Source organism: Gopherus flavomarginatus, chromosome 3, assembly GCF_025201925.1.
Source record: "Gopherus flavomarginatus isolate rGopFla2 chromosome 3, rGopFla2.mat.asm, whole genome shotgun sequence".
Taxonomy (NCBI): domain Eukaryota; kingdom Metazoa; phylum Chordata; order Testudines; family Testudinidae; genus Gopherus; species Gopherus flavomarginatus.
The window spans coordinates 69715443-69742202 of record NC_066619.1 but is presented as its reverse complement, the minus strand read 5'-3'; the positions used below and the strand labels follow the sequence as shown (position 1 = coordinate 69742202).

The 26760-nt window shown below is 42.6% G+C and overlaps 1 protein-coding gene across 10 annotated transcripts in view; it reads right to left on the bottom strand.

Moving 5' to 3' along the window:
* Nucleotides 1-26760, bottom strand: part of FER (FER tyrosine kinase) — a 456227-nt gene that overhangs the window by 86470 nt on the left and 342997 nt on the right. For 9 of the 10 annotated variants that reach the window (XM_050945728.1, XM_050945722.1, XM_050945727.1 and 6 more), the window contains one exon: nt 23180-23303. In XM_050945728.1, coding sequence (XP_050801685.1) covers nt 23180-23303 — 124 coding nt within the window. Of the gene's footprint in view, nt 1-10542; nt 11196-23179; nt 23304-26760 lie in introns of those variants that run through there. The other variant, XM_050945731.1, reaches the window with a different exon arrangement.

Sequence of the window (26760 nt, the reverse complement as noted above, 5' to 3'; positions counted from 1 at the left end):
AAATATTAAAGAATTTACCTTCACAATACCCCTGAGAGTTTAGGTGGTATTACTGCCCCATTTTACAAGTGGTGAACTAAGGTACAGAGACAGTAAGGCCAAAATTGCCAAATGTGTCCACTAATTTTGAGTGCTCAGCTTGAAACACATAGGGCCTGATTTTTCAGAGTACATAGCATTCTTACAGCTCTTTATATAGTCAAAGCACAGCTCCAATTGACGTCAGTTGCAGATGAGCGTGATCAGCATTTCTGCAAATCTTGCCCCAGACGTCTTACGTTGGGCATCCAGAAAATAAAAAACACACCATTAGTGGCCAGCTGTGAAAACTGTGTTTTAAGCATCTTGCCAAGCGTCCTATAGGACCTGTGCGGCAGAGGCAGACACAGACAAATTTAATTCTGGCATTTCTGACCTTGTCAATTCTTTCAATGTAAACAAGCATACAATTTCTTGGCTGTTTTTTAAACAACCCCCCCAGAAATTCTGTCTTACAGAACCAAATATTGCCCTTGAACTTTGGTCATCAGGGTTGAGAGCTTTATATCCACAGCACAGACCCACTACCACTTGAGCTAATGGAACAGAATAGCAGTAGTAGGCTGTTATCCTCTATATAGATCAGTCACTAGATGGTGGGAAATGAGACACACTTTGCCAGTGGGTTTCACAGCTATTTACTAACAAGAAAGGAATGCTGAGACTCAGGACTCCAGAGCTCAGTTCCAGAAGTTAGCGGGAGAGTGTTCTCTAGTGGTTACAAGTATCAGAGGGGTACTCATGTTAGTCTGTATCCACAAAAACAACGGGGAGTCTGGTGGCACCTTAAAGATTAACAGATTTATTTGGGCAAAAGCTTTCATGGGTAAAAAACTCACTTCTTCAGATGCATGGAGTGAAAATTACAGAAACAGGCATAAATGTAGATTGGCACATGAAGAGAAGGGCATTACCTTACAAGTGGACAACCAATGTTGAAGGCCAATTTAGTCAGGGTGGATGTTGTCCACTCCCAATAACTGATGAGGAAGTGTCAATACCAAGAGAGGGAAAATTGCTTTTGTAGTGAGCCAACCACTCCCAGTCTCTATTCAAGATGGTGCTAAGTTGGTAAATGAATTGTAGCTCAGCAGTTTCTCTTTGAAGTCTGTTTTTGAAGGTTTTTGTTGAAGAATGGCTACTTCTAAATTTGTTATTGAGTGTCCAGGGAGATTGAAGTGTTCTCCTACTGGCTTTTGTATGTTACTATTCCTGATGTCTGATTTGTGTTCATTTACCCTTTTACATAGAGACTGTCCAGTTTGGCCAATGTACATGGCAGAGGGGCACTGCTGTCGCATGATGGCATATATCACATTAGTAGATTTACAGATGAATGAGCCTCTGATGGTGTAGCTGGAGTGGTTGGGTTCTCTGATGGTGTCCGTAGAGTAGATATGGGGACAGACAAGGCAACGGGGTTTCTTACAGGGATTGGTTTCTGGGTTAGTGTTTCTGTGGTGTGGTGTGTTGTTGCTGGTGAGTATTTACTTCAGGCTGGAGGGCTGTCTGTAAGCGAGGATTGGCCTGCCTCCCAAGGCCTGTGAGAGTGAGGAATTGTTTTCCAGGATAGGTTGTAGATCACTGATGATGTGCTGGAGAGGTTTTAGGTGGGGGCTTAATGTGATGGCCAGTGGTGTTCTGTTATTTTCCTTGTTGGGCCTGTCCTGTAGTAGGTGACCTCTGGATAATCATCTCGCTCTGGCAATCGGTTTCCTCACTTTCTCAGGTGAGTATTGTAGTTTTAAGAATGCTTGAAAGAGATCTTGTAAGATATCTTTGTCTTTGTCTGAGGGATTGGAGCAAATGTGGTTGTATCTTAGGGCTTGGCTGTAGACAATGGATTGTGTAATGTGTCCTGGATGGAAGCTGGAGGTATGTAGGAAAGTATAGCGGTTAGTAGGTTTCCAGTATAGAGTGGTGTTTATGTGACCATCACTTATTTGCACTGTAGTGTCCAGGAAGTGGATCTCTTGTGTGGGCTGGTCCAGGCTGAGGTTGATGGTGGAGTGGAAATTGTTGAAATCCAGGTGGAATTCTTCAAGGGCCTGTTTCCCATGGGTCCATATGATGAAGATGTCATCAATTTAGCATACGTAGAGGAGGGGCGCTAGCGGACAAAAGCTGAGGAAGCATTGTTTTAAGTCAGCCATAAAAATGTTGTCATAGTGTGGTGCCATGCAGGTACCCATAACAGTGCCGCTGACTTGAAGGTATAGGTTGTCCCCAAATCTGAAATGGTTGTGGGTGAGGACAAAGTCACAAAGCTCACCCACCAGGTGTGCTGTGGCCTCATCAGGGATACTGTTTCTGACAGCTTGTAGTAGGAGGGACAGCTCAGTGGTTTGAGTATTGGCCTGCTAAACCCAGGGTTGAAAGTTCAGTCCTTGAGGGGGCCACTTAGGGAACAGGGGTTTAAAAAAAACTGTCTGGGGATTTGTCCTGCTTTAAGCAGGGGGTTGGACTAGATGATCTCCCGAGGTCCCTTCCAACTCTGATATTCTATGATCCTCGTGTGTAATATTGGTGTAAAGAGCTTCTACATCCATGGTGGCCAGCATGGTGTTTTCAGGAAGATCACCAATGCACTGTAGTTTCCTCAGGAAGTCAGTGGTGTCTCGAAGATAGCTAGGAGTGCTGGTAGCGTAGGGTCTCAGGAGAGATTCCAAATAGCCAGATAATCCTGCTGTAAGAGTGCCAGTGAGATGGGGCATCCAGGATTTCCAGGTTTATGGATCTTGGGTAGCAGATAGAATACCCCTGGTCGGGTCTCTAGGGGTGTGTCTGTGTAGATTTGTTCCTGTGCTGTAGCATGGGAGTTTCTTGAGCAGATGGTATAGTTTCTTTTGGTACTCCTCAGTGGGATCAGAGGATAGTGGCCTGTAGAATGTGGTGTTGGAGAGTTGCCTGGCAGCCTCCTGTTAGTAATCCGACCTATTTATGACGACTTCAGCACCTCCTTTGATTTTAATGTCAGAATTGTTTCTGAGGCTGTGGGCAAGTGATGCTGTTTTTTCACAATTTCAACCTGTGCACGTCTGTGGAAGCACTCTATGTAGAAGTCCAGTCTGTCATTTCGACCGTTAGGAGTCCATGCAGAATTCTTCTTGTAGTGTTGGTAGGAGGGTTCCTGTAGGTCAGTGCTCTGTTCAGTGGTGTGTTGAAAATATTCCTTGAGTTGGAGATGGCAAAAGTAGGCTTCCAGATCACCACAGAAATGTATCAGGTACGTGAGGGTGGTGGGGCAGAAAGAGTTCCCAAGATGGGACAGACTCTTCTGCTGAGCTAAGTGTGTGGTTGGATAGATTAACAATATTGTTGGATGAGTGGAGGGTACTACTGTTGTAGCCCCCTCAGTCATGCAGGAGTTTAGATAGTTCATTCAGTAACAGATTTAAAAGTAGGACGCTCAGTAACAGATTTAAAAGTAGCCATTCTTCAACAAAAAAACTTCAAAAACAGACTTCAAAGAGAAACTGCTGAGCTACAATTCATTTGCAAACTTAACATCATCTATTTGGGCTTTAATAGAGACTGGGAGTGGTTGGCTCACTACAAAAGCAATTTTCCCTCTCTTGGTATTGACACCTCCTCATCAATTATTGGGAGTGGACCACATCCACCCTGACTAAACTAGCCTTCAACATTGGTTCTCCACTTATAAGGTAACTCCCTTCTCTTCATGTGCTAAAATACATTTATGCCTGATTCTGTAATTTTCACTCCATGCATCTGAAGAAGTGGGTTTTTTACTCATGAAAGCTTTTGCCCAAATAAATCTGTTAGTCTATAAGGTGCCACCGGACTCCTCGTTGCTGTAATGGTTAGTGACTATTCTGTACTTGTGCTCCCAGCCTGTTCTCACCTCCTCCTATGCTGCCCCCAACCCTTAGGAGGAGAGGGGGAGGAGGTTAGAAGCTATCCAACCCCTAGCCCCCGTGCCCGCCCCCACGTTCTATGTACCAACCTGGCTCCTGCCTCCCTCCCTCTCTTGTCTATTAAAGCCCCTGCGACTTACCTCCAACCCCTCCACATCTTTCCCCTCCCTTTTTGTCTAATTCTTTCCCCACAAGCTCCTGTCATGCTCTTCTCCACCTTCTGGCTTCTTCAACCCCTTCATCCCTCTGTATTCTATTGTGGCTGCTTCCTTCTCCTCTTTACTGCCTAGGCACCAGCGGAGGGAGTGGGGCATTGAGGGCACAGAAGTGAGAGTCTCCCTACTCTCAGTTCCTGTGCCCAGCAGCACTGGAAGCAGCACTTAAAGGGAAAATCCTGTTCCACTCCAGCATACCTGGGATGGAGCATGCTCAGTTGCTCTGTTGGGAATTTGTACATGCTGTCTGATTGCGGACAGAAACTATAGGGGGATGGAACAGGGGTTGGCAACCTTTCAGAAGTGGTGTGCCGAGTCTTCATTTATTCACTCTAATTTAAGATTTCGCGTGCCAGTAATACATTTTTATGTTTTTTAGAAGGTCTCTCTCTGTCTGTATTATGTAACTAAACTATTCTCATATGTAAAGTAAACAAGGGTTTCAAAATATTTAAGAAGCTTCATTTAAAATTAAATTAAAACTCTGATCTTACGCCTCCGGCCCGCTCAGTCAGCTGCCAGCCTGGGGTTCCGTCCACCTAGGCCAGCAGCAGGCTGAGTGAGACCTGTGGCCGGGACCCTGGCTTGCAAGGGGCCAGCAGCCAGAACTTGGGGCCAGCAATAGGCTGAGCGGGGCCAGTGGCTGGGGCCCCAGACTGGCAGTGGGCTGAGCGGCTCAGCCCACTGCCACTCAGTCCGCTGAGGGTCTGGGGTCCCAGCCCTGCCCACACAGAGTGGGTACCTACCTTCTCCCTGGTTTGAGCCCATTCTCTTCCTCTCTCTCTGTACTGAGCTGAGGGTGGGAGTGCACTGAGCACAGCGCTAGGGGTGAAGGAGCAGGCTGGGAGTTGGGGTATAGGGTCTGGCCAGTAGCTAAAATGAAGGAGGGGGCTCAGGGTTGGGGCAGAAGGTTTGGGTGTGGAGTGCTTACCTGGGCAGCTCCCATTTGGTGCGAGAGGTGCAGGTGGGAATGTGGGGAGGGCAGTGCAGGAGCTCTCATTTGGTGTTCAGGCTGGGGGTGGGGATGTGGGGGGTTCAAGAGTCAGGGCATGGGGTGTGGGAGGGTGCAGGAGTCAGGGCATGGGGTGTGGGGTGGCTGCGTATGTGTGGGGGTGCAGGAGTCAGGGCATGAGGTGGCTGGGTATGTGTGGGGGTGCAAGAGTCAGGGCATGGGGTGTGGGGGGCTGGGTATGTGAAGGGGTGCTGGAGTCAAGGCTGGGGTCATGGGGGTGCAGGGTCAGGGCAGGGGGCTCAGGGTGTGTGAGGGGGCTGCAGGGGTCAGGGCAGAGGGCTGGGTGTGTGTGTGAGGGGGGTGCGGGATCAGGGAAGGGGCTTGGTGTGTGCAGGGAGTGGGATGGGAGTTGGGACTCTGGATTTCTAGGTTTCCAGCTGGGCTCTAGTTGTTTGAGGGGGTGAGGGGCAGACGGAGACTAGGGCTTTGGACTCCTGGGTTCTGCCCTCAATGCCAGAGGGGATCAGGGTCCAGTGACCTGGAGTGGGGAAAGAGGCGTGAGCAAGCTGTTGCCAGGGTCCAGCAGGCAGTGAGCCGTAGCCCCTGGGCAGCCTGCTGGAGCCCAGGGAGCAGGGCCGACCCTGCTTGGGGCAGGCGGGCACACAGCACAGCTGGGACCCAGGACCCTTCCCCATTTACAGGCCTCGCGGACACTGCAAGTCCTGTTGAGCCGGGTCCCTCTTCCTGTCCCTGCCGGTGGGACCGCTCAGACTCTGCGGACAGCAGATAGTGGTATGGACACGCTAACCCGGAAACACAAACTCCCGCCGGAAGTGACGGAGGTCAGGAAAGCACGTGCAAATGTCGGCGGGGGGGTGGAGAAGAGCGGGCCGGGCCGGACTGGGCCGGGCCGGATTTTTAATGGCATACTGCTGCCTGCTGGGGTCCCAGCTGCTGGCCCCGCTCAGCTCTCTCATCAGAGACATTTATCTCCCTGGATGATTATTGTGTGTCTTACAATGGAAGTTTGCATATGGAATCAGTCACCAGCTAATCAAGACTGCAAAGCTGACAAGAGATCACAAAAACCAAAGGAAGTAACATACAACAGGAGGGTGTCCAGTTTATGGCTAAGATCAAATAATTACTTTGGTATATCAGTAGAATGCAAGGAAACAAGCAATATCTTTTACCTAGGAAGTTAGATAGCAGTGGGCTTGGTTCATGAATAAAAGATCGCAGCCAAGCCTGGTTGGAACACTGGAAGAATTTTGGGTAAGCTTTTGCTTTTAAGACAAAGTCTTATTAATTAAGTTTAGGATCTAATAGGCATGTTATGATTTTATTTTAGGTGTAACCCTTTGCTTCCAATATTTCTGCTTGCTATCATGTGAATCTCTGTTCTTTGTTAAGTAAACTTATACCTGCTTTCTCTGTAAATACATTTAAGTACTGTGTCTTAGGGTGAGCTGTGCTCTACGGTGTAACAGATAAATTGTGTTGTACTGTTCCTTTGGAAATTGAGGATCTAGGTATTCTGTGACTGTCCAGTGGATCAGAGGCTGGGCACTCCAGGGAGATGCTTGGAGAAGTTGGGGTTTGGAGTTAACCTGTAAAGAGAGAGCGAAACTTGCAGAGGCCTGGAAGCCAGTGCTTGTGCTGAGGAACTGACGTACAGCAGGTACAGAAAAGGCTTCCTCATGCTAAGGGCAAGTGGTAGCAAAATGCCTCACAACCCTGGGTACCCCTGGGAAGCATCACACCAGCTTAACTGGTCACAAACTAAATTTTTCTGATAAACAGAGTTGTTTTATAAGAATACAGAAGAATTTTTTCAAATATAATAATAAAAAGAATAGCAGAAAATTAAAATGCTCTTACATTTTAGCCTGGTCTACACTACGAGTTTAGGTCGAATTTAGCAGCATTAACTTGAATTAACCCTGCACTCGTACACACAACGAAGCCATTTTTGTCGACATAAAGGGCTCTTAAAATCTATTTCTGTATTCCTCTCCGACAAGGGGAGTAATGCTGAAATTGACATTGCCGGTTTGAATTAGGGTTAGTGTGGATGCAATTCGACGGGATTGGCCTCTGGGAGCTATCCCACAGTGCACCACTGTGACCTCTCTGAACAGCAATCTGAACTCAGATGCACGGGCCAGGTAGACAGGAAAAGCCCCGCGAACTTCTGAATTTCATTTCCTGTTTGCCCAGTGTGGCGAGCTGATCAGCACAGGTGACCATGCAGAGCTCATCAGCACAGGAGACCATGGAGTCTCAGAATCGAAAAAGAGCTCCAGCATGGACCGTACGGGAGGTACTGGATCTGACTGCTGTATGGGGAGACGAATCCATGCTATCAGAACTCCGTTCCAAAAGACGGAATGCCAAAACATTTGAAAAAATCTCCAAGACCATGATGGACAGAGCCACAACAGGGACTCAACACAGTGCCATGTGAAACTTAAGGACCTGAGACAAGTGTACCAGAAAACCAAAGAATCAAATGGACGCTTTGGGACAGAGCCACAGACATGCTGCTTCTACGCTGAGCTGCAGGCAATTCTATGCGGGGCCGCCACCACTACCCCACCCCTGTCCATGGACTCCAATGATGGGGTACTCTCAGTTGCCATGCCTGAAGATTTTGAGGCCGGGGAAGATGGAGGAGGACGACGACAAGGTTGAGGAGAGCACACAGCACACTGTTCTCCCCGACAGCCAGGATCTTTTTCTCACCCTGACTGAAATACTCTCCCAAGGCGGTATCCCAGACCATGAAGCCATAGAAGGGACTTCTGGTGAGTGTACCTTTGTAAATATAAAACATGGTTTAAAAGCAAGCGTTTTTTAATGATAAATTTGCCCTGAGGACTTGGCATGCATTCGTGGGCAGTACAGCTACTGGAAAAGTCTGTTAATGTATCTGGGGATGGAGTGAAGATCTTCCAGGGACATCTCCATGAAGCTCTCCTGGAGGTACTCTAAAAGCCTTTGCAGAAGGTTTCTGGGGAGAGCAGCCTTATTCTGTCCTCCATGGTAGGACACTTTACCATGCCATGCTAGTAGCAAGAACAGGCAAGTCTTATCTTAGGCGGGGGTTCCGTTCCGCGGTTATCGCGTAAAGTGAAAACCGCTTATAGTCAAAATTACATCCCCAAGCCCTTTAAACCCCGCCTGCAGCTCTGGCAGCTGGGCTGTGGGAGGCATTTAAAGGGCTCCACCAGGCTCCCCGCCACCCTTTAAATGCTGGCCCCACCCCTGCCACCAGAGCTGCAGGCGGGGTTTAAAGGGCTCCGCTGGGCTTCCCACCCCAGCGTGGGAGCCCAGTGGAGCCCTTTAAATGCCCACCCCCCCCTGGCCCTGCCGCCAGAGCTGCAGGTGGGATTTAAAGGGCTTTGCTGGGCTTCCCACTGCGGTGGGGAGCCCAGAGGAGCTCTTTTAATCCCGCTCACAGCTCTGGCAACCGGGCTGGGGCTGGCATTTAAAGGGCCTGGAGCTCCACGGTGGCTGGAGCCTCGGGCCCTTTAGTTCACCCCAGGGGCTACCAGCCACCTCTGTAGCTGGGAGCCCCTTGGGTGGTTTAAAGGCTCTGGGACTCCCAGCCACAGTTGGTGCCCCAGGACCTTTAAATCTTGAGGCCAGCCCGCCCCCCACCCCCCGCTTGAGGCCATGCCCCCCCGATTCCGGCAGTACGTGTAAAGTTGAAATTGTGCATGTTAAATGCGCGTAAGTTGCAAGAGACCTGTAATCTGGTATCATTGCATGACAAAGCCTGGCAGTGTATGGTCCCGGTGTTTGCTGGCATTCAAGCAACATCCGTTCTTTATTTCTCTGTGTTATCCTCAGGAGAGTGATATCGTTCATGGTAACCTGGTTGAAATACGGGAATTTAATTAAGGGAACATTTATAGGTGGCCATTCCTACTGGGCTGTTTGCCTGTGGCTGACAAAAAATCCCCTCCCCGCCCCAGTTAGCCGAGTGATGGTGGTGGCGGCGGGGTGCATTGGCGCTGAGCTGTTTGCATTTGGCTAGCAGGGATCTCCCCTGATACCAGCCATGTGGTGCAGGGAGGGTTAAAGTGGTCATCCCAGAGAAAAGGATGGGGGGGGGGCCTCATGCTGAGCTGTTCATGTTTGGCTAGCAGAGATCTTTTCTGATACCAGCCACGTGGTGCGGCGGGGGGAGGGTTAAGTGGTCATCCCAGAGAAAAGGATGGGGGGGGGGTAGTTTGGTTTCCGCTGCTGCATGTTAACATGAAAACCGCAGCACAAAATGGACAACTTACCTTGTACCGAAATCACATGTGCTATGTAATGTGAATAGTGTTGTTCACCGTGAAAGAGTATACCCATTGTTCTGTAAAATGTATCTTTTTAAATACTTCTCTCCCGTTTTTTCCTCTCGCAGCTGCAAATGTTTCAATCCTCCCTCCTCTGTCCCAAAGACTATCTCAGATAAGGTGGCGAAAAAACCGCACATGCAATGAAATGTTCTCTGAGCTCATGTAGGCTTCCCGCACTGAAAGAGATCAGCAGAAAGTGTGGAGGGACATAATAGCACAAGACAGGAAAGTGGCCAGTGAACGTGAAGAGAGGTGGCAGCAGGAAGATCAGAGGAAGCAGGATGCAATGCTGGGGCTACTGTGGGAACAAACAGACATTATCCAGCATCTGGTGGAGGTTCAGGAATGTCAGCTGGAGAGACTGCAACTGCAGCACCTGTTTAACTGCCCTCCCTCCTCCCCAAGTAAGTTCCATAGCTGCCTCCTCACCCAGATGCCCAAGAACATGGGGAGGGGGGGAGAATAAAGAATACATGGTTTTAAAACGATGGTGACTTTATTTCCAAGCTGTGATTGAAGGGAAGGTGGTTGGCTTACAGGGAATTAGAGTCAACCAAGAGGGCAGGTTTTTATCAAGGAGAAACAAATAGAACTGTCACGTGGTACTCTGGCCAGTCACGAAACTGGTTTTCAAAGCTTCTCTGATGCGCAGCGCGTCCTGATGTGCTCTTCTAATCGCCCTGGTGTCTGGCTGCACGTAATCAGCGGCCAGGCGATTTGCCTCAACCTCCCACCCCGCCATAAATGTCTCCCCCTTACTCTCACAGAGATTGTGGAGCACACAGCAAGCAGCAATAACAATGGGAATATTGGTTTTACTGAGGTCTGAGCGAATCTGTAAACTGCGCCAGCGACCCTTCAAACGTCCAAATGCACACTTTACCACCATTCTGCACTTGCTCAGACTATAGTTGAACAACTCCTTACTGCTGTCCAGGGTGCCTGTGTACGGCTTTCATGAGCCAGGGCATTAAAGGGTAGGCTGGGTCCCCAAGGATAACTATAGGCATTTCAACATCCCCAACAGTTATTTTCTGGTCTGGGAAGTAAATCCCTTCCTGCAGCCATTTAAACAGACCAGAGTTCCTGAAGGCATCCTTTGTGATCCACCAGTGCTTGCAGCACCATTGAAAAGTACCCCCTGCGGTTTATGTACTGGCTGCCTTGGTGGTCCGGTCCCAAGATAGGGATATGGGTTCCATCTATTGACCCATCACAGTTAGGGAATCCCACTGCAGCAAAGCCATCTACTATGACCTGCACATTTCCAAGAGTCACTACCTTTGATAGAAGCAGCTCAATGATTGTGTTGGCTACTTGCATGACAGCAACCCCCACAGTAGATTTGCCCACTTCAGATTGATTCCCAACTGACACGGCGGTAGCTGTCTGGCATTGCAAGCTTCCAGAGGGCTATTGCCACTTGCTTGTGAACTGTGTGGGCTGCTCTCATCTTGGTATTCTTGTGGTTCAGGGTAGGGGAAAGCAAGTCACAAAGTTCCATGAAAGTGCCCTTATGCATGCAAAAGTTTCGGAGACACTGGGTATCATCCCAGACCTGCAACACTATGTGGTCCCACCAGTCTGTGCTTGTTTCCCAGGCCCAGAATTGGCGTTCCACAGCATGAACCTGGCCCATTAACACCATGATGTCCACATTGCTGGGGCCCGTGGTTTGAGAGAAGTCTGTGTCCATGTCCTCATCACTCTCGTCACTGCGCTGCCATTGCCTCCTCGCCTGGTTTTTCAGCTTCTGGTTCTGCATAAAATGCACAATAATGCGCAAGGTGTTTACAATGCTCATAACTGCTGTGATGAGCTGAACGGGCTCCATGTTTGCCATAATATGGCGTCTGCTCAGGCAATCCAGGGAAAAGGGTATGAAATGGTTGTCTGCCGTTGCTTTCACAGCGGGAGGGTTGACTGACGACATTTACCCATGACCACTCATGACAAATTTTTGGCCCCATCAGGTATTGAAAGCTCAACCCAGAATTCCAATGGGCAGCGGGGACTGTGGGAACTGTGGGATAGAGTGCACTGCTTGGAATGTCGACACTTGCCACGGTACTATGAACACACACTGCTGAATTAATGTGCTTAGTGTGGACACATGCACTCGACTTTATACAATCTGTTCCCAAAAATCGACTTCTGTAAAATCAGAGTAATTTCGTAGGGTAGACATACCCGCATCTTTCATCCAAAGGAACGAGAACTTGGGAAGTGCCATACTGGATCAGATCAATGGTTCATCTGACCCAATATATCGTCTCAGACACTGGTTACTACCAGATGCTTTAGAGGAAGAAACTTTGCAGCAGAAAATGATGCGATATCTGCTCTCTAAGGAAAATTTCCTCCCAACCCCTAACCAAGTATTTAGGAAACAAAGTGACATTCACATTCAATTGCTATTGAATTTAAAAAAAAAAATTCAATTAAGCAGAAAATTCGAGAAATGTTTTAAGCACTTGGGTTAACACTCTTGTACAGGGAGTGCTACATGTCAGTTAATAATCACAAATGACGCAGACATCAGTTTTACATATCTTTTGAAATCTGGCACCTCAAGTACCACAGCATCGTCTTGCTGGGGTAATGGCTCAATAATAACAGGGAAAGGTGAACTACTGAATAACAAACATTATGTCTGAGAACCTTTGTTTAGACTACAGTTTTAGATTTATATAATTATGGAATGTGCTCAGATGCTACATTGGTAACCAAAGGATAAATAGATGGGAGAGAGAGAAAATGAAAAAAACTAATCAAGTAAGCATGGATTATTCTGCAAACTTGATTTTCATTTCTGAAGACCTACTGTAGCTTCAAATACCGTTTAGAGTTGTAAATAAAACTGAGTTTGGTTAAACAAATTTTGCCCTCATTGGATGTTTGACTATATTACAAGAAGTGACTACTTACTATGCTAAGGAAAGGCTAAAGTTCCTCCATTCCAAATGGAGGAGTTGTTCTTTATGGTCCAATCTAAAATTGTTGCACTTTGTTGTTGATGCACAATAACTACATGTTCCATTACAGAAAGGCTTACATTTCAGTAGAAGTGAAGTGATTTCTGTATTTTATATAAAATTCAATGTTTGTAAAGTGCTATGGTTTCCTTCAAGATAAAAAAAATTCTATATAATGTAACTTATTGTTAAAAAATTGCAATGGTCAAGACAGAAATTTACAAATTGAGTTTTATGGGAAAACTTACACAATGCATAAGCAGTGGCTTCAGTCTAGGATTAAGACTCTCTGGTGTTTATTTAAACTAAATTCACCCAAAACTTAATTATAACAATGTAGCTTAGTACTAGAATCTGGAAACATTTAGTAAAAATAGCACTTTCCCTTAATTTTATAAGCAGTGCATGCATTTCAGAGATCATGATGCATTTCAAAGATTCATGTTACTACATAATGTATGAAGCAGGGTAAAATGTTCATAAGATATTTATGTACCAAACATGTTTTATTCAGCCACAGATCTGCTTTATGGCTTTGTGCTGCCAAAGGGTTTATAAATGACTCAAATAGCAGATATGATAATAGCAGTTTTGTCTATTTATGTAATTTATGTAAGAAATGAAGTCCGTATATTCAAGAAAGAATTAAGGGAGAGGAAAACTTTTACACCATGGGATTAAATATTAATTAAATGATCAAGAACTACCCAACTCAGTATCTTAAATGAGGAGGAACTAAATACACTGGAACTGTGTAAACAGAAGAGCAACTCCATCACATATATTTACATAAATAAAAGAGTAAGGAGGCAAGGAGAAAAGGGGGTGAGGGGAAAGAGAGACACTAAATGAAATGTTTGGCTTACTGAGCAGTTCTCTAGGCAGTAAAACAAAAGTTTACCACCAAAGTTATTTTAATCATATGTTAAATTTTCATCTTTTCTAGATACGTACAGCAATTTTATAAAGCTTGAAGCACAGTCTGCCATACTTGAATGTCAGTGTAACAAATAACCACAGTTACATGACAAATGGAATGGAACAAGATAGCATTCACCTGTCTGTGACCCTGAGAACATGACAGCACTTAGAAAACAGCACCATTGTTAGTCATTTTTGTGCTTGGTAATACCACCTTGCAAAACACAAGTAACAGGCTGAAAACTAACAATTAAATAATACCTTTGAGCACTGTGAAGTGGTGTCACACCCACATAGTCTAGTTACACTCTGAGTGCCAGATTGCGGCTTTTCTAGCCACTGCCACATTAGGAACATATTTGGAAAAGCACTGCATCAGCAAGCTCAGGCTGGAGGCATTCTGCCTTTGTAAAACACAAGCAGGCTGAATATCTCTAGGTGCACTGAGGTAGCATAAAAACAACAGCAATTGCTACACCATTTACAAAGGAGCCACATATGTTCTTGCTCAGCACCAGTAGCACTCAACTATTCCTGGACTGCTGAGTGTGACTGGCCGTACTAATAACTGCTCTACCGTTTTTCACTTAGGGAGAGTACGCAGAAGGATCTGGCCCACCCAATGCACACAGGTGAGGGAAAAAGGGTTCCTTCAGCAGCCTTCTCCACTAAACTCTTGCAAGATCTGGTCTTTCCACACTGTACTGCAATGTGGAAATCAGGTTCAACATTGTACTTAAAGAGACAATCTTAAGAACATGACAATGCTTTAAGGATTTTTTTTTTTTTTTACAACAAAGAAATACTAAGCAATTGAAGAAAAGTCCAATACAAAATAGTAGTTCTCTCATCAAGCTTTTAGTGATAAGATTTTACTATTTCTGTAACAGTGCTGATGATATTTTGAAACACACTCCTTTATTTTAGAGCAGACACTTCATCTAACAGGAAAAAAAATTCAAATGTATGACAACTGATTCCTTTTCTGCACGGTTTAAGTTCTGTTGATGACACCAACTCTCTAAAGGAAAAAAACTTGTTTGCTCATGCATGATCAAACACCATTATTAACCACCAACACTACAGAACTATTTGCGTCAGTAGTAAATAATTAAATGTGTTCTCTATTCATGAAACAGGAAGCTACAAAAAAAGGTATGATGCAAACTCATTTCATTTTACCTAAACAATTTCAAACCAACTGTAAGAAGATGGTTAGCAATGGCAATGATTGTACACTAAGTACAAACACACTTTTCTAAAGATATAACTTAATGCACTTAATTATCTCTAGCTGAAACAATAAAAATACAATTGAGACCCTAAGATTGATATTCATTCCAAATGACAGAAGGCATAAGGCTTTCTTTTACTTTAAAACAGAAATAAAACCTCCTGAAATATTCTTCAGAATTTTTATAATCCTTATCGTCAAGAATGCTAAAAAACAGAGAGCAGCATATAAAGCAAAAACTAAACATGAAGACTGTATGTAAGAAACAAGTAAAATCAAGTGAACAGAATTTACAGATACTCTAATAAAGAGGAAGAAAAACATTGTATAGATATATTTCCTTTATTAGATTTCTTTGAACATGAAAATGGAATATGTTATTTTAAAATTAACAGAACATTGGGGCTAACATCTACTGTGCTGTAAATAAGAACAGCAAATATCTTAGTGACCACAGCTGATCAAACCTCTTCATTTAATTTTATCCAAATGAAGACTGGTTTAAAGGTAAACACCCAGATATTTTCAACCAAAAAGTCTATGTCTATATGACACCTTTATTATAAGGCACTTCTGAGTGTTTATTCAGTGAGAATATTTGACTCATTAAACAATCCAAAGCTCTCAGACATAAGGTAATAATGTTCTAAGATTATTCTTCACAGAATTATGACAGAGTATCACTTCACGAAGAATTCTTGATTGTAAAACAAAATTTAGTGGGTCTATCCAGTTGACAGAAATATAAATGAATGAACCTTTACAAACTTAAAAAAAATGTACACCACACTATATGAAAGTATTAAATTCTACAGTCGTGTATTACCTTCTCTGTCCCAATATGGTAAAGTGCACTGTATGTAGAACACACTACATGTCAAATGTATTTTAAGAAGAGAATAATTTTCTTTCCATAGCTACCACAAGTAAAACAATTGTAAAACATTTTAGGTACACCTTTACCCTGATTTAAAGTGACCCGATATAACATGAATACAGATATAACACGGTAAAGGAGTGCTCCGGGGGGGCGGGACTGCGCACTCCACAAGATCAAAGCAAGTTCGATATAATGCAGTTTCACCTATAATGCAGTAAGATTTTTTGGCTTGCGAGGACAGTGTTATATCGGGGTAGAGGTGTCTGTCAAAATATTCAAAATACACTAGTGTCATTCAGATATTTGTTAAGCAAGTTACACCTTTCAAGGGCTACTGTAACTAGTGCCTCTGATTGATTTGTAAATGTATTTTGGTCATGAGCTAGCTTGTCATTTCAACTACCTTTCCCTTATTTTTGTTCAACTTGTCTATTTGTTAGACAAGGCTACTGATGTACACTTTCTTATACACTGATGTACACTTACAGATCCAGACTAACACGGCTACCCCTCTGATACTTGACACCATGCAAGGCACTGAATTTAGCCGTATGGAGTGGAAATCCATTTTTGGCATCCAGTGAAGTAGATATTCACCCAAGAAAGCTCATGCTCCAATACGTCTGTTAGTCTATAAGGTGCCACAAGACTCTTCGCTGCTTTTACTGTCTTGATGGTTGCCTGTGTCATGTACATTACACAGTAAAGGGGTAATCTGCATTTTTCTATGTAATTTATGCAAAACAAATGTATGTGGTGCATATTTATTTCAGTTATGTAATCTTGAAAGCATACTCTTACAGACTCTAGGGCAGGGGTGGGCAAACTATGGCCCGGGGGCAGCAACTGGCCCTCCAGACGTTTTAAACTGGCCCTCAAGCTCCCACCGGGGAGTGGGGTGCTTGCCCCACTCCATGCAGCTCCAAGAAGCAGTGACATGTCCCCCTTTGGACTCCTACATGTAGGGCAGCCAGGTGGCTCCGCACACTGCCCATGCCCCAAGCGCTGCCCCTGCAGGAACTGCGGCCAATGGGAGCTGCAAGGTGGCACCTGTGGACAGGGAAGTGTGCAGAGCCACCTGGCTGCCCTTCCGTGTTGAAACTGAAGGGGTGACATGCTGCTACTTTGGGAAGCCGCTTGAGGTAAGTGCCACCCAGAGCCTGCACCCCTGACTCCCTCCTGCACCCTGCACCCCTGTCCCAGCCCTGATTCTCCTCCTGCCCTCCAAACCCCTCAGTCCCAGCCTGGAGCACCCTCCTGCACCCCCAACCCCTCATCCTAGCCCCACCCCAGAGCCTGCATCCCCAGCCGGAGCCCTCATCCCTCCCATCCTCCAACCCTCTTCCCCAGTCTGGAGCCACCTCCCGGACCCTGAACTCTTCATTTCTGGCCCCACCCAAGAGCCCGCACCCCAAGCCCTAATTTTGTGAGTATTCATGGCCTGCCATACAATTTCCATATCCAGATGTGGCCCCCGGGCCAAAAAGTTTGCCCATCCCTGATCTTGGTGAAATTCTGGGCACTTTGAAATCAGTAAGAGTTTTGCTACTGACTTCTGTTGGAACAGGATTTCACCCTATGGGCCTAACTCAGGCACTGTCAAACTTTGGTGTCTGTACAAGCTGCAAAAATAGAATTAAAATGTACTGTATTTGGACTTGGATGAAGTTAAGGAGAGCCCCTCATTCTGAAGCAGGAGTAATCTGATTAAGACTCAGAATTAGCTGGAACAGGAAGAATTTTGACCTAACCCTTGAAGGCATGTGCTATAGGTTTGTTTACTGAAGACTTCCAGACTATTTACTCCATTTACTCCAGAGGCTGGAGTAGGGAACATTACTTCATTTGTGCTTGGCCATACCTTTTCACATACACTGTATGTATATGGAAAAGAGATGGCCTGAATTTGGCACTAAGTGTAAGCTACATATTTAGGCCTGGAAGCATTAGATTTTTATTGGTAAATGTCGATTTCACTTTACACACTTAAACCAATGAAAAACTATTTCCATTGATGATCATCAAAATGTACAGATAGGCAAAGTTAGAAAAATGTTGCTTGAGAATGTAAGAGATTGTTTTCAATAGACACCTCTACCCTGATATAACGCAATCCGATATAACAAGAATTCAGATATAACACGGTAAAGCAAAAATAGCTTTCTGTCTCATCTACAAAAAAGCTCCTAATGGGCTAAATTCCAGGCACAGACAGTATAGTTCACTGGCGGGCAGCCAGCGGCCCACATGTGGCCCATCAGGGCAATCTGATTGCAGGGCACGCAACATTTTGCTGAAGTTGACTGTCCATAGGCACCGCCACCCCTCACCCCCCAACAGCTCCCAGTGGCTACAGTTCTCTGTTCCCATCCAATGGGAGCTGCAGGAAGCAGTGGCCAGCACGTCCGAGGTCTGCTGCTTCTTGCAGCTTCCACTGGCCGGGAACAATGAACTGTGGACACTGGGAGCTGCGGGGGGGCAGTGCCTGCGGATGGTCAACATCATCAAAATGTCTCGTGGTCTGCAATCAACCAGATGACCCTGATGGGCCGCATGCAGCCCGCAGGTTGCCCACCACTGGTATAGTTACTCCAAAAGTAGTATGTTAATGGTAGTGTAGACTCAGATGCTGAACAATCTTCAATTTCATGATAAAATAACTCAAATGCACATAGTCTCAAACGAATAGCAAAATAAATACAGTAACTAAAAAAATATGCTAGGGCTTTTAGAAGATCTTCAGCATAATACACAGAGAAAAATAGTACTGCAGAAAGAGCAGGGTATGGGAGCAGAATATTTTCCCTTTTTGTTGCAATCTACAGAATAGAAACTGTTTCTAATTACAACTTATTTTTATTTTTTGATGAAAGCCGTAATAATAAAGCCTTCTGCAGTATAAGAACATAAGAACGGCCGTACCGTGTCAGACCAAAGGTCCATCTAGTCCAGTATCTGTCTACCGACAATGGCCAATGCCAGGTGCCCCAGAGGGAGTGAACCTAACAGGCAATGATCAAGTGATCTCTCTCCTGCCATTCAGCTCCACCCTCTGACAAACAGAGGCTAGGGACACCATTCCTTACCCATCCTGGCTAATAGCCACTTATGGACTTAACCACCATGAATGTATCCAGTTCTCTTTTAAATGCTGTTGTAGTCCTAGCCTTGACAACCTCCTCAAGTAAGGAGCTCCACAAGTTGACTGTGCGCTGTGTGAAGAAGAATTTCCTTTTATTTATTTTAAACCTGCTGCCTATTAATAATTTATAATTTTAAACAAAATAGAAGATATTTTGCTGTCAGGTCCATTTTTATCTATAACTAGTTCTCCCCTCACCTTTATTTTTCTTTTTTAACCTAGATTATCAATTTTCAATCCCATGAATTTTCTCAAATTCTTGTTGTTTTTCACAAGGCCAATGGCCTGATCATACAATTAATTTAGTTTCGCCATTACAATAAAACATTTTTCAGCAATCAACTTATCTAGCACTAGACTATTTCCTTGTCTTATCTGGCAATGCAGGAAAGTACAAAGGGACAAGGTCTCCCATATTCTTTGTATAGCCCACGTATGGGCACACATGCAAATCTGGGTGTTCAGAGAACACAAGGAGTGGAATCACAAGGGCTTTAACTAGGAGGGAAGTAGATAGAGCCACGGCTGTGCCACACATACATGCCAGCTAACAAATCTGGCAGGCTACATGATATAGGTGTGTATGCACACACATGCATTCAGGTTATGATGCGCCTCACAAAAAGATGTTGTAAATTACTCCACTGCCACCACAGTTCAACTAAGGAGTACAGGGAGAGACAGTGGCTCAATGAAGTTGAATCTCTCCAGAGCTCCTGTCATAAACAGGTGGTTAAGGGTTAATGTCTCTTTTACCTGTAAAGGGTTAAGAAGCTCAGTAACCTGGCTGACTCCTGACCAGAGGACCAATAGGGGGACAAGATACTTTCACATCTTGGTGGAGGGAAGTCTTTGTTTGTGCTTTTTGTGTTGTTCGTTGTTTGCTCTTGGGGCCAAGAGGGACCAGACGTACACCCAGGCTTTCCCTATCTTTCTGAATCAGTCTTTCAGGTTTCAAAATTGTAAGTAATAGTCAGGCAAGATGGATTAGTCTTATTGTTTGTTTTCTTAACTTGTAAATGTGTCTTTTTTGCTGGAAGGATTTTTACCTCTGTTTGCTGTAACTTTGAATCTAAGACTGGGGGGGGGCGGTCCCTCTGGTCTACATGAATCTGAGTACCCTGTAAAGCATTTTCCATCTTGATTTTACAGAGATAATTTTTACCTTTTCTTTTTTTAATTAAAAGCTTTCTTTTTAAGAACCTGATTGATTTTTCCTTGTTTTAAAATCCAAGGGATTGGGTCTGAACTCACCAGGGTTTGGTGGAGGGAAAAGGAGAGGGGATGGTTAATTCCTCCTTGTTTTAAGATCCAAGGAGTTTGGGTCTGGGTTCCCCAGGGAAGGTTTTGGGGGAACAGAAAGTATGCCAGACACTAAATTCTGGCTGGCAGCAGCATACCAGATTTAAGATAATAATTAAGCTTAAAAGTGTTCATGCAGGTCCCCACTTTTTGTACCCTAAAGTTCAAAGTGGGGGAAAAAACCTTGACAGCTCCCCACTGGAACAGTTTGGGTTCTTCACCATCCCCCTTGCTTCAGGTTGTGACTAAATGACACACATTTAGTCTTTAGTAAACATATACAAAAATCTGATAATCTGTCTTTTAGGCAATACTAGTTCCTGAGCTATGCTAACACGGAGAAAAAAAAGCAGCTATATAATACCTAAGAATGTACACTGAAACTACTAAATATATACATTTGAGGCCCTGATCCACAATTTTTCATCCTCTGATTACCTGTCAAATTCAGCACCATCAACTCACAGACTCTAATAAATTTACATTATATGGCACCATCTAGTCAGATATTTTGCTAAGAGCTCAGAACATAGTACAATAAAGTACTATTCAAGTATTATGAAAGCTGAAATATATAGCTTTTTGATATAAAGTTTACTGTCCTCCAGATTTCATACCAGTAGTGGTGAATAGCTAATTTAATTGCTTAATTAATTTGTAAAACTGTAGTTATTTTCTTCAGCATGTGTTTACAAGAAAAGAATATAGACACTATGTCCTTTTAATAAAATATTCTGTTTTTGTCAATCAAATAATGTGTGAATTCTGAAGTTAATGAGCAGTTACGAAATTGGAAATTCACACATCTACCCTCCCCACGCATAGATACCGCATGCTGTGTGTGACCCAGCACAGATTTCTGTATTTCAAACTATTTCTAACTGTCTAAATCGACTTTATTTTAAACATATGGATGCTGCAAAGCTCCACCCACATTAATAAATCATTGTTTCCATAGTAACTAGTGTGGCAAAAGCAAAGGGAAACTAAAAATAGTACAAAGCGAACAAAATCTGACAAATCTCTGGCATTAAAGAAAATGTGAGATGATGCAATGTATTACACAGTTTTTATCACCTTTGTTTGAGAAGACCTGCGTAACTCATAGCTGAACTTTGCCACTGTTGATTAATACAGGCATCCCAAACTCGTGACAATCAAAACTTTATACTACTCACACCGCAATCTCTCTCTATACAATGTAGACCTTGAGCCATTCTGTATCCGTATACATACTTTAAAAAAAACCCAAAAAACAAAAACTCCCTAAAATACAGGTTTGAGAAAAAGATAATTAACAATTACAAAGTTAAATAAATGTTACTGCAAATCATCTAATTAAAACCACTAGAAGATCAACCCTAAGACCACTTCACCACAAAATTAGTCTGATTTGGGAGATAACATGTAGAGTGGCACCAAGTAAGAAGAAATACTAAGCAAGTAACATAAATACAATTGAATTAGCATACAAGTTTTAAAAATTCCATGTAAATGAAATTGTATCCCCCACAATAGGATAGTATACGATTGCATTTGAAAAATCCCAGAGTCTCCTTCACAGATAACAAAAAGCAACCCCCCACATATACAGCAAATAGCAATGGTTCCAATTAAGCTGAAAGATCCAGGAAATCTTTCTCCAGAGTTTGAAGAAAAGTATGGGGCACTTCTCCAAAGGTAAACCATTTCTTTTAGCAATTATTTGTTTGCATTTTGCAGCTGACATGTTTTTATGTAATGAAAAATTGCCTTGCTCTTTTATCAATAATCACCACTATAGAACACAACAAGTTGCTTACAAACCTACAAAATACCATTTAGTTATTTATTTTCCCCCTTTTTTTATTTTCTGGAAATCCTGAAGATCTGAGCAGGCACTTTTCATCTAACAGTGAGTGGGACCAGGAACAAAATTAAATGATACAAATTTATAAGGATATTTAAAAGCACTTCATGTTTGTGATTCTGCTTTGATTTATACTGTGGTTATATTTTCTTAAATGAAAATACCATACCTGGATTCATTCTAACATGCTAAAATGCTGGGTTTTGAATCCTGTTTTCCCATATTGTTTGTAATACCTCCCTAAGATTTTCAGTATTGGATACTTTACATTTAGACTTTTTTTTGTTTCTATGTTTCTTATGTAGCACAAGCCATCATGAGTGTTCTGTAAATTCATCTGTGCATCACTGATAATGTTAGTACAATTTTGAGCGCAGAGTTTGATAGCTAATAGTAATTCCTCAAGTGGATGTAAAGTAAATCACAAAACATGGGGACATCTACATAAATAATGCCTACAAAATGTTGTGAAGTATATGGTGGATTTTTTTCTAACTTTATAAAACATTCCCCTAATCCAGATTAAGATAAACATTTAACTTGATTATCTGATAGTGGGACAAATTCATACCTGAAGTAAGTAAGGGAATTATCATTCAGGTCTCTAAAAATCTGACTTCCGTGGAGTTGTACTAGGTATGAAATTAGACCATTAAAATAGGTTAAGCAGCCCAATTCTTAGTTAAAACCTTTTTTATCTGTAGTTTGAGCCATATCATAACTGTAAACAAGGAATTACCATTATGTTCCTGTCATCTTCCACCTTCATAGTGATTCATATATGTCATACTAAAAAGCTACACACTGGGATAGTTGGGAATACAAATGGGGGTAAACTCTTTAAATTCCACTGAAATACAGAAAGCTCCACAGTGGAACTGAGTGGGGGAAAATGGCAAATATGTTACTAGAAAGTATAGGGACTGTTTGGAAAGTTGGCATGAGTGAACACTGTCTGATGTACAGAACTTCTGCTGTACACAACTTCTGCTGTTAGCCCATCTTCATGATTTTACATATCAATGGGTTTCCCTAAAATGTGAAATGTCAGCATAGTAACATATTTCTTCTGCCTATGCATATGTCTCTTAGCTTCAGAAATGACTCTAGCTGGTTAATTAGTTTCTTTAATTGTGCCATAATCCTTTTCTGCCATATCAACCATGTTCTTCGTGGCTCAAATTCTCTCTCAGTGAGACATTCATTGCATGTTTAACTTATCTTTCCTGTCTTAATCATTGAATAACAGAATAGCTTGAAACCAGAGTTACTAATCATTGAACTCAAAACCTAGACACAGAATCAGATCTCTTAAAAAAATGGAGCTTATTTTACATTTTAAAGATCCATCCAGTTTATATTAAGCACTACACATTTAGTCTGTTATCTAGCCATTAAAGTGGCTAAAACTGTAGTATGGAAAATAAATATCTTCCTTACCTGTGTATACAGTTTTTAGACTCGAGATACGCCATACCAGCAGCAGCATCTAATGAAAATTTCACTAACTGTTTGGTTTTTAGCTCATCCTTCTTCTTTCTTAAAAAGGAGAGGAAATCACCTCCTAGAGAAATAGATGGACAATGAGACATGACAGCAATGATACTCACATTTATTTCTTATTAGTGATGCTTGACTGAACAAAAAGTATTACACTATCAGCCATGCTTTTCAACCAATTTGTTTGACGCTAAGATAAAAAAGAAAATGGAAAGAATATATTCCCATCAGTATGTGGCCTCCTTAAGCTGCCCTGAATATTGCTCTAAGTGCTTCAATGTGCAAGCTGTACTAAGAATGAAAGAAATTAATCAAGTCCATATTTTTACTACACTATACATCATATTTCCCTATGTATATTCAATATATATTTGCATAACTATGAATTATGGAGTAAAGAATCTATGTGTCATAAAAAGTAGCTTTAATCACATCTTTCAGCTGCAACAGTCTTATTAAAAACTGAATATTGCAATAGATGATGAGCTTGTATTTGCAGATTTATAAATGTTAAATAATGTCTCTGCAACTGATGATTAGGGAAAAAGTAAACAAGAGAGAAACGAGAAGCCATGCACTGCTACATGCTGATGGTTAGAAACGTGAATTCAAGTCTAAAATATGCCTCATTGCAGCAGGCAATGCCAGAAGTCATAGTATAGCTTTTTCAAGTCTGAAGGTTTACATTTATTATACAGAGGGCCGTTTCTCTAGAATTCATTTCATTTTACTGTGTACTGAACTGATTCTAGTGATCCTCTCTCAAGTAATGCCCCATGACAGTTTTCATATACTGTCTTTGTTGGCACTAAAAAGAGGCATTAACATATGTTAAAAGTTTCAGAGGGGATTTTCTTAGCAGGAAATATCTATTTATATTTCACATTATAAGAGAGAATAAAACTTCTTTTCTCCTAGCTCTATGGCCGTCAAATATTAAGCTGGAATGTTTGTTAAAGGAATTAGCATCTTAATGGTCAGCTCCTGCACTTTTTTACCCACATGACCAAGAATCTGTGCTTCTTTTGATACATAAGCTCTAGAGGTGATGGCTTACTGGGTTGGTTCCTTAATGAAAGCTCCCAGTAAGCTTAACCTACAGCTAAAACTCTCCTGGCTTTACCGACTTTGATTACCCAAGGGGCACCACAAACATTTTAGAAACAAATATGCTTTCTTTCATCTTGATTTCTGATTAACTTTTATGTGTCAGGCGAATGTGACGAGAGAATGTGAATAATATTTTATCATCTTTTATGTATCCTTTATTATTTAACAATTCCCAGAAATAAAATGAGCTCTTTTTAAAGGAATGAATATGATAGATATATAGATACACACATTTCACTTAGGTATGTACATATGTATATATGTCATCACTAGGGCTGTCAATTGATTTAAAAAATTAATCACGATCAATTGTGCAATTAAAAAATTAATCGCATAATTAATCTTGCTCTTTAACAATAATAGAATACCATTTAATTTTGGTTGTTTTCTACATTTTCAAATATATTGATTTCAATTACAACACAGAAAACAAAGTGTACAGCGCTCACTTTAAATTTTTTTATTACAAATATTTGCACTGTAAAAAACAAAAGAAATAGTATTTTTTAATTTACCTGATATAATTACTGTAGTGCAGTCTCTCTATCATGAAAGTGCAACTTACAAATGTAGATTTTTTTTTTTGTTACGTGACTGCACTTAAAAACAAAACAATGTAAAACTTTAGAGCCTACAGGTCCTACTTCTTGTTCAGCCAATCACTAAGACAAACAAGTTTGTTTACATTTGCAGGAGTTAATGCTGCTCACTTCTGTTTACACCTGAAAAAGAGTATAGGCATTCGCATGGCACTGTTGTACCCGGCATCACAAGATATTTACGTGCCAGATGCACTAAAGATTCATATGTCCCTTCATGCTTCAATCATTTCAGAGGACATGCGTCTGTGTTGATGACGGGTTCTGCTCAATAACAATACAAAGCAGTGTGGACCAATATATTCATTTTCATCCTCTGAGTCAGATGCCACCAGCAGAAGGTTGATTTTCTTTTTTAGTGGTTCAGGTTCTGTAGTTTCTGCATCGGTGTTGCTCTTTTAGGACTTCTGAAACCACGCTCCACACCTCGTCCCTCTCCGATTTTGGAACGCATTTCAGATTCTTAAACCGTGGGTCAAGTGCTGTAGCTATCTTTAGAAATCTAACATTGGTACTGTCAATAACCTAGTTCCAGATTTGGACCTTAGCGTCCAAAATATGGAGGTTATTATGAAAACCTCCAAGCTTAGTTACCAGCTTGGACCTGGTACTGCTGCCACCACCCAAAAAATTAGAGTGTTTTGGGGCACTCTGGTCCCTCCAAAAACCTTCTCTGGGGACCCCAAGACCCAAATCTCTTGAGTCTCACAACAAAGGAAAATAAACCTTTTCCCTTCCCCCCCCCCCAAGTGTTCCTGGAGAGATACACAGAAGCAACCTCCGTGAATCTAAACAGAGGGATTCCACCCTCCCCGTTCCCAGCCTGGAGAACAGAATTACCGAGAGTAAATCTCTCTTCCCCCCTCACCCAGAGAGAATGCAAAGTCAGGCTAGTACATCTAACACACACAGGTTTTCCCCTGACTTCTTCCTCCCACCAATTCCCTGGTGAGCTGCAGACCCAATTCCCTGGAGTTCCTCACTAAAGAAAAACTCCAACAGGTCTTAAAAGAAAGCTTTATATAAAAAAGAAAGAAAAATACATACAAATGGTCTCTCTGTATTAAGGTGACAAATACAGGGTCAATTGCTTAAAAGAAATATGAATAAACAGCCTTATTCAAAAGAGTACAATTTAAAGCACTCCAGCAACTATAGACATGTAAATACAAAACAAAAAACCAACTTTGTACTTACAACTTGGAAACAGAAGATTAGAAAGCAGGAAATAGAAAAAATCCTTCTCTAGCTGAGAGAGATTCAGGCAGAAGACAAAGAACTCAGACACAAGCTTCCCTCCACCCAGAGTTGAAAAAAGTCTGGTTTCCTGATTGGTCCTCTGGTCAGGTGCTTCAGGTTACTTTTTTTTTTCAGGTGAAAGAGACATTAACCCTTAGCTATCTGTTTATGACAGGTACCTTCTTTGTGTTTTGTCAAATCTGCAGTGAAAGTGTTCTTAAAACAAACAACATGTTTTGGACCATCATCTGAGACTTCTATAACAACAAATATATGGCAGAATGTGAGTAAAACAGAGCAGGAGACATACAATTGTCCCCCAAGGAATTGAGTCATAAATTCAATCAACGCATTTTTTTTTAAACACGCTTCATCAGCATGGAAGCATGTCCTCTGGAATTGTAGTCGAAGCATGAAGAAGCATACGAATGTTTACCATAACTGGCATGTAAATACCTTGCAATGCCGGCTACAAAAGTGCCATGCGAACACTTGTTCTCACTTTCAGGTGACACTGTAAATAAGAAGCGGGCCGCTTTATCTCCCGTAAATGTAAACAAACTTGTTTGTCTT